At 34.4% G+C, this 9,467-nt stretch overlaps 1 protein-coding gene and 1 long non-coding RNA gene across 2 annotated transcripts; one reads left to right on the plus strand and one right to left on the minus strand.

Moving 5' to 3' along the window:
* Window positions 1-1,047: 1,047 nt before the first annotated feature.
* On the minus strand, window positions 1,048-3,963 carry LOC110017913 (probable xyloglucan endotransglucosylase/hydrolase protein 32). The gene is given in 5 exon segments (XM_020715073.1): window positions 1,048-1,572; window positions 1,575-1,810; window positions 2,723-2,940; window positions 3,017-3,117; window positions 3,198-3,963. Coding segments are annotated over 5 exon segments (990 nt in total). The 5' UTR covers window positions 3,511-3,963; the 3' UTR covers window positions 1,048-1,450.
* On the plus strand, window positions 1,760-2,828 carry LOC110017915. The gene is made up of 3 exons (XR_002293308.1): window positions 1,760-1,841; window positions 1,979-2,187; window positions 2,746-2,828. It is a non-coding gene; the product is annotated as an uncharacterized LOC110017915 (long non-coding RNA).
* Window positions 3,964-9,467: the final 5,504 nt, after the last annotated feature.

Consider the following 9,467-nt stretch of genomic DNA (forward strand, 5'->3'; position numbering starts at 1 on the left):
TATATATATATATATTCATGGGTGCCTAGCCCTAGTTGGAATTAGAGATTATCATGAAATTATGAATTAGCTTGTCGGTCACCTATTAACTTAGATGGGGCTAGAAACGACACCGAGGACCCGGTTCCATGTGGCCGGTAATAGTTTAGCCAATCATGCAAACAATTTGTTAATAAATAATTAACATTTACTATTTATGACGACATTGTGGACCCAACAGTACTCTATGAAATGTCCAAATAGTCCTTTAATTGTTTACATGAGAGTAGTAGATTATAAAACTGTAAAATTAATTTAAGGACCCTTTAAATTAGGATTAAAACAATCTCAGGACTAAATTGACTTTCTTATGAATTCAGTATTCGATCACTCTATCATTTATGAAATCCACAAATGACAAATAACAAAGTTATAACTTTTTTGCAATAGTAATTCATCGAGGGACTCATTATCATTATTTTTCCAATTAATTTTAATTTTAACTTCTAAAATTCGCTGTAATTTCAATGAAATTAGACTAATTTGGGATTAATCAGCTTCAAGAACCCCAATTAATTGAGCAAAATTCATCTGAACAACTGGTTGAAGCTAATGGAAAAAATTTGTGTGCGATAAAGGTACACAGTGCTGCGTGCGATATTGGGGTATACCGAGGGTACAAGGGGATTACGTCCACAGTATAAGCTCTTGTAACCTCTGTGTAACCTCTTAATATATGATAACAGAAGCGGGAAACTTATTTTAGAGTACAAATAGGTTACAAACAAGAAGATACAGGGAGGTTACAAGGGGTTATACCGCGGATGTAACCCTTGTACCATCGGTATAACCCCAATGTAGCACGCAGCGCTGCGTGAGTCTATCGCACGCAAATTTTTTCTGAAGCTAACACCCCATCTTTTGAGAATTTAAATGTGATAGTAATTCATTGAGGAACTCATTATCATTATTTTTCCTAACAAATTTCATAATCTACACACAAAACAATATTAAAAAAAATATGGCATAAATTATATACTTAATTAAAGATAACTCAACACTTAAAAACCAAAATTAACCCACAAAATTCGGCTTCCACATTTTAATATATTCAACAAGATTACATAAGAAATCGATTAAATCAACTCTCTAATATTGGGAAAAAAAATTGCGTATGTCAGTCGTACGCAGAGATGTGTACGTAATATGGTACAAGGGCGTTATACGGGGGTTACATGGGGTTTACAAGCGTGTTATAACTTCCTTGTAACTTTCGTGTAACTCACCTGTAACCCGCGCTTTTATTTTATCCATTGAGGTTACAAGATTACAGCGGGGTTACACGAGCTTTACACGGGAGGTACAACAGACCCCTTGTAATCCCCATGTAACTCCCGTATAACCCTCCGTGTATCCTTTTACGTACTTAACTCCGCTTGAGATAATCAATTTTTTTCCCTAATATTGACCATCAGAAGCGCGGGCATTCGGGTGTGAGCGAATGATCACGCTTAGGATCGCGGCAATAGTCGTATACGAGCGAGCGGCGCTGCGCCCACTGCATGGCCGCGCGCTGAGGCTGGCTGAGCCCGCCGGAGAAGAGGCCGGCGGACGGCAAACCGGCGGCGAGGCGGCGGTGCAGCCGCGTGCAACGAAGCGGGTGAAGCGAGCAACGAAGGGCTGGAAGCGGTAATCGGCTCTGTACTTGCCGTCATCCGTTGCCCATGAAGAAGCATCCCAGATGGATCCGTATACCCACATCGGCCTCCGAGGAAATGTCCACGCGCTCCACTTCGCGTATTGTCGGATCGGTACGTCGTCTACGAAGAAGCTGCTTGTTGGATTCAGAGCATGGACACAAGGTGTTTGTTAGAATGCCTCTTTCAGCCATACATTTCGTACGAAATCGAATGACGAATTTTGGTCATCTTTTTATTATTGAAATCTATTTTAGATAATGTTTAAGTTGATTAGGGACTGAACTGACTTTGAACTTCAGATTCCAAAACAATAGTGCTCGTACAGACTCAGACATGTTGTCGCATCTGATGCTTTCAAGCTATCCTAAACAGAAAAGGCGCAAGATTTCAGCCCCAAGACTACTTGACGGACGAACCTGACACAATTTATTGCACATATCTGCCTCATGTACCTCTTGCTATAAGTAATCAACAGCGACAGCAATAAAACGCCAGGAGCAATTAAAAGGTCTCATTTTTACATTTCACTTTCGCTTTTATTTATTTATTTTTGTGAATGATGAGTGTTGCGGGGAGTGCTAGCTGTGAGTAATTAATATTGTTTTAATGTTAAAGCAGATCTAAAGATTTCAACATCTATGATGACCACTTACTTTCAATTTAGATCCTACGCAAATTTTGTCTCATGCAACCCTCTACCTTTGGAATTGATTGACCTTTTCACCTTTGCCAATTTCCTCAAGAGCAGTCCTATTGTCTCCAAAAAGAAAGGATAAAAATATTATTTTGACCATTTTGTGGAGAAAAAAAAATTGTTTTTTTTTTTTTTTTGTGTATATATGTTTTGGGAAATATGATTGAATCTTCTAAGAGGGAAAGATCTTAAACTTGCATTAGTTTCAATCAAAGAGAGGCAGTTCCTTCTAACCCGCCACCCTGTTTATTTCCTCTGGCCCCATGAAATTAATCCAGAACACACACTCTAACGACAAGTACATATTTTATTCCAAATTGATGCAACCCTGAATTAATTTCATACTTACATGATTTCCCTCGGGTTCCACAGAATTGCATAGTTGTGGAAGGCAACCGTCGGATCAAACCATAGATGAAACTTCATCTCCCTTCCTATGATCCTCCCATCGCCGCTCCCTAGCACGTACACATTCGTCTGCAGAGTGTATGGCTCGCCTGGCTTCGTCCCCAGAAACTCCATATCGACCTCATCATGGAATCCGGGATGTGCCTCATTGTTTGATAGCTAAGCGAAAGAAAGATGGGAAATTTAATCATTTCCAAGCTTACGATTTGTGAAAGGAATTAGCTTTTTCACTTACATAGAAGGCCGTTATAACTCCTGCAGTGTAGCCCCTCTGAAGCTTGATTGAAGCTGCAAAATAGCCACTTCGAAAAGCTCGAATCGACTTGAACCCGCTTCCTGGTGATTGTTTTGCAGAATGAGGAACTAATGCAGTGGCAATGATGAAGTTTGTAATGGCAATGTGGAGAATGTGGCACCTGAGTTCCGATCGAGCCAGATGGTGAGTGAGGATTGGTCAGCAGAGACCCATTGGTGCTGAGGCCCCCAGAGATTAGTGAAGCCATGATTGAACCTCACTGGTCTTGAGCGCCAGCTTGGATAGAAACCAGGAGAGGGCTGAGCATTGCTGCTGTGAGGGAGGGGAAGAAGAATAGAGATGCAGAAGAAGAGGAAGAGAGCCATGACAGGTGGAATAGATGATGCAGGAAGGGTCACGGGTGTGATTAAATGCGAAGAAATGGAGAAGAGAAGGGTCCCATTCAACAGAAGAGATTGATTGCTAGGCAACATGGCTGTTGGGAAGCAGACAAAGCAGGAAGGCAGCAACTTTTACAGCAAAGGGAAGTCAAGAGGAAATTGTTGAGGTATATTTCCTTTGAGAAAAGTTTGTGAGAAAATACTTGGGGTAATTTACATAGGCAGAATGCAATTATTATTATGTATCTACATGTCTCACACAAATAGCACTTTGGTGTTTTTTTATAAAGTAATAACAGTGCTATTTTTTTATGTGATACTAAATATTTGAGTGATATGTGTGTGAATATGAAATTTTAGGTGTGAGACATGTAAATACGTCAAATGTATGCAAACGCCTAGTTTGTAAAGATGAAGATGCGTTTTTGAAGGAGGAATTCAAACTATATGTATGTTTTTTGCTTTAAGATTCGTGCTTGTGCTTGAAGATTGTTCTCTAGAATTCGAAGGTAAAATGTAGAAGTCCAACTGTAGGCTTTGTACTGAATTTCTGAAAGATTTCTATAATGAAGCTTTCCCATGAATTTTGTCGGCTTAAAAAGGGTAGATTTTGAGATAGATTCCTTTCTAGTAGTTATGGCAGCTGTCTTGTTCATGTGCCTTTCGGTGGAGTCTTTCCTCCCTATCATTAAACTCGAAGTTAATTTTTTGCCCAATCATTAGTCGGTGGCTTGGTGATTTACATTTCTGTTTTTTTTTTTTTTTTTGAATATTTGCATGCATACTATTCAATTTTTATATATTTATATATCTAACACTTAAAATTTCAATTTTTACATGCATGCGAACATTAACTTTGTATGCTTCATTTTTTAAATCGAAAAATAGTAATATTTTTTATGTGACATGAATGATTAGATATTTAAAATTAAAAAAAAAAAGGTGATACGTATGTATTTTTTTTGTTCTTGGAAGTTGGAAATTAAAAAAGAGATTTGATCTCACGCGCTGAAAATAATTCTAAATTGTTTTTGTTGTTTATTATCTATATTATTTATGTATATTTTGATTTGAAGTAAAATATAGTTGATATGTTAAATATATTCGCTTATTTTTAAAAACATTTAAAATTTTTAAAAACATTTAAAATATTTAAAATCATTTTGAGCTTTTTTTTTAAATAAACTTATTTATTTTCTTAAAACAAATAAATAAAAATATATAAAAATATGCTAAAAGTATGTTTTAAGAGCAAATGAAAATACAAGTGATTGCAAATATATTTTATTCACATGATCTATATATATATATATATATATATATATATATATTGGAACTTTCAAGTGTTTTTAAAGCAAGTTGGGCCGTTGCATATAAAAATATATACCATATATACTAAGAAAACGACATTTGTCCTTGGAGTTCTATAGCTATTTCATATTCCCAAAAATGTTCAATAGCTATAATTAACGGTATTGTTGCTCGCAATTCTCCCATCCAAACAATTTAAATTTGATTCCACAGCAACGGTCATTTGCAACGGCTAGTTACCATTCCTAAATTTGTCCATATATTTCTAGTTTTAGAATGTATTATAAAAGCCATAAAATTATAATATCAAGAAACCAAAGCATCGATCCAATGAGCTCAAAGAGACTCACCTAAGCTCAACTAATTGAAGGGTTTCACTGAGCTCGAGTTCGTCTCAACTTTAGGATGGTCTTCTTGAACGAAGGAGAAGCCCATTTAAATCCGATCAATCAAATAACTTTTCCCAATTAATGGGTGGCTCCACCAATCAAGCTCATTTAAAGCACTCGCTCCAAACAGTTGTCTGCAAATATCACTCTTTCTTTATCAAAGTGTTCTCATATTTTCTTTCATGCATAAATTTATGACTAAATATTAAATTTTATGTATCATATATGTAAATATATATAAATTTTATGATGTTATTGGACTCAAATTTGTCATAAAATTAGGAGTGTTAAAAAAGATAAAGAGTATAGGGAGAAATAAGCAGGTTTAATATTATCATCTTAAATTCCAGCCCCCAGCCTTTGTAACATTTAATGCTCATCTATTTATATGGAACTAGAATAACTATGAAATGACAAGCCTATCTTTGACATTTCTCTGGTCGGTCAATCTTCTTAGGTCGGCCTTTGGTCGAGTCAGCCATTCGGCTTTGCGCGTCCGCTAGCCTTTCTTTGTTCCACCAATGAGTTGATTGATCATTGAAGTTGGTCATCTCTAAGTTAACCGATCTTTGTAGAATCTCGGGTTGGTCTGCCGACTAATCCTCATTTGATTGGTTTCTTCTCACTTTGGATATTCCCGTCTAACATGGATACTTCAACAGGTGCCTAGTCCAAGACTGATTATCTGATAGGTCAAACACATTTTTCTTGTGCATATATGTATAATTTATGTAAATTTCTCAACAACAAAATGATGCACATAAGGCTGCGGGATATATGCTAAATGACTGCATGAATCTCCATATTTCACGTTCACGAAACTCATGTTGCCATTTAACTACTCAACCGTGATTAAATATTCATTTATTTAATATTTTATAAACTATTTCATTAAATAAAACACTTATGAAATTTACTTATTTTTTAAATATTAATTAAATAATCCTCATATTTATTAAGTTACTCAATTTAAGCTCCATTGCTCCAATACTTATTAAAAATATTTGCATAAATACCCCAATTCTTATGTATTACATATCTAACACTTAAATTTTAAATATAAATGGCATCTTATATAGACATGAAAATGTGCGTTTCATTTTTTTTTTAAGTTCAAATAAAGATATTTTTGATATGATAATGAAAAAAATGATTGTGTACAAAAAAAAAATAAATAAATAAGATACCAACACAAATTGCAATGATATTTCATGGGTAAAGGAAGAGATGACATGGTCTTGTGGGACCTACCAAGCGCAATCTAGGGTTACATGATCGATCAGCCAATTTTCTTCTTACATTGTAGAAACGGTACATATCAGGCAGATAAGAGAAGAATTAAATCTGAAGAATCCAGCCGATTAAATCCGTCAGGTCGAGCCCGTTATCTTCCAGCTATGGTGGATTTGAAACAAAGAATGGGTCATTCAACTTCAGGACAGATAACAAGGACGCTTGGGGAGTGGTTAACCATCTTCATAGTCATCCGACCAAGCGGCCGCTCAGTCTAACTATAGTCGGGCGACCATAGCCACGACCCTCATAGAGTATTCATGCGTGAACTAAAATACCTGTGTCACACCTATTCTAGTGGTACAATGTGTAAGTATATAAAGACTCATTTTTATAAATAAGGGTTTCATTTCACCAATAAAAGGGGCCGCATATTTACGCTCTTTAGTGTGTTATTGCTCTCTCTCTCTCTTATCCTCTATCACTCTATTCCTCAGACATGTCTCCAAGACAGATTCAGACTTAACAGGTGATATAAATATACAAAAAAGAAATAGTTATGTGTTAGTAAATACATAAGAACAGGGCGGTATATTTGTAAATTTTCCTACTTACAGGAAAAAGGCCAGCGTTGTTTAACTCTGATAATTGTCGCCATGGAAGACCAAACAAAGGACGGGCCGAGAATACTGTTCGAAGAGGACGGCCGACACTCTCTCAAAATCCGCGTACGATTCAGCGAGGGAAGGAGATGGCCACTGCAATGGTTAGTCATCAATATTTCACATACACTTGGCTCGTGAATTTCTTATTATTTATTATACCCACTCTTCTTTGTGAAATATTTAATTGCATGTAATCATATTTTATTATTACTAGTGAATTTTAGGTTTTAAGTTATGATGCTCTAACTTCATTTTAAATGTTGATTCCGAATCCTTCTTGTGGGTCATGTCTAATGAATAAAGCATAGAAAAAAAGAGCATGGTGATTCGGAGTAGTCAACAGGAACTTAGAGCAAGTATATTAATATTTTTCTGTTTGTTTTTGTTAAGATTTATGTAACCATTTATTTATAGACAAATGAGATGTGGTTCATAAATCTACATTGATACCCCTACTTTAGTAGGAAATGTACGAGGCGTTATGGATATATTCGCAATTCACATAGCTTCTCAAGATAAGGGAGACATTCATGTTAACCATTGGCATTTAATACATTCTCATAAATAAATTAAGTCGCCACTTTTTCACAATAATACATAATTGTTCATCCACATATTATAAGAAAATAATGTTCAGGTTGATGTTCTTTTCGAAGCAGCAACCACAATAATAAAAATTTATATAGGAGAACATGTATTGAGGATATAAGTTTTACAAGAATTCAAGATCCCTAGTTGGTACAATTCATTAAGGAATTAAGTAAGACTTCTCGGATGGACTTTGTACTCTTTTTCATGCATGATGGAATGCTGCCTGGGGATCCAACAAACTGTCATTCATCTTCGACGAAAAGATACAAACTTTAGCATGATTGGAGATGAAGTCTATTAGAACATTTACAAAATCATGGCTTATGCATCTTTTACTGTCAATGATTGAATATGCAACATGAGAAGTTCACTCAATGACATTTGTTCATAAATTCTTAAGATGAAGGTTCTACGAACTTATAATAAAATGTAATATATTAGATTGTGCATGAAACCATAATAAATGTCAAATATATTTTAAAATCACTCACATTCCACCAAACTTCTTGACGATAAGTTACAATTATGAGACCCCTTTTTATTATATTAAATAATAAAAGTTCATCATTTTGATTGACTATTTCACTTATTAGTAGAAGCCATGAAACTTACAATAATTATTGAGATAAATATTAAGTAATTTATTTATAGGAATACCATTTATCACTTTGATTTTTCTATAAAGATAATCATAAGTAATAGAGCTCAATCCATTGAAAGGAAAATTCCCAACCTTTTCTTAAGATCTTTATATTCAATTGGTCTAGGTGGATGTTGTGCATCCCTAAATTTGAATAAATTCACACTCATCCATTTTGATGTATTTATGATATTTAAATATAAAAAGATTAGTCTTTGATTAAATGAACTAACATGGCCATCTTATATAATATTTTAGGTTTTGGCTAATTTTATTAAAATATAACTTTTTAAATAAAATCTCAGTACTTGATGCAAAGAGTTTTTGAACATAATTTAAAAATATATAAAGCTATACCAAATATCAAATATTGATAACCTCCAATAGTGATGGCCCTACTATGATCGAAGCCAGCTAGTCATTATCGTCCAATTAGAATTGCTCATCCATAAAAGTTCGGCTATTGTTGCTTAATAACTATCGCCCAAGTTTCGTCATTCGATCACCATTACTCAATTAATTTTCTTATAACGGTCATGTTCTATTATTTCAAACATTATTGTTCAAGTGTTATAAGTTAGTTGTTGCACGTTGCTAGTTGCCATTCGACTGATATCACTCATTTATAATCACCAAATTGTTATCTAATTTCCCACTACTTCCATCAAAATCAACGGAGGATAAATTTGGATCGTGTGCATTACTTTATAGTTCTTTCTTACGCATTTTAATACGTGAACAAGCCTTTGTAATCTTTATCAATATAGCATATTCGTTAGTTGGATTGGGTCACATAGCTTTATTTATTTCATTTTGGATTTTTCTCTATACTTCTTAACTACTTATTTTTGTATGAGATATTCATATAAAATTAGGATTCCACAACTCTTTTGCTACAACTATTTTTAACATGCAATCCTAGTCAAAACTTGAGATTATTTCTCTATATAGCTCTGTTAGAAGGCATAATACATTATTGAGGAGAAGTTCCACCTTATTTGGACCTGAAACGACCCATAAGTGCGGACCGTTAAGTTTTAATGGCCCAACGAAGTATGCCATACCTCTGTTTATTATGACAAGCGACTCTTAAATTTCTTTTTTTGTTTTTCACATTATTTATGATGATCCACTTAATGCTTATGTTCTTTAATTGTCTTATGATATTTTTATTAGTTTTATTATTATTATTATTATTATTATTATATATATATATATATA

Source organism: Phalaenopsis equestris, unplaced genomic scaffold, assembly GCF_001263595.1.
Source record: "Phalaenopsis equestris unplaced genomic scaffold, ASM126359v1 Scaffold000002, whole genome shotgun sequence".
NCBI lineage: Eukaryota > Viridiplantae > Streptophyta > Magnoliopsida > Asparagales > Orchidaceae > Phalaenopsis > Phalaenopsis equestris.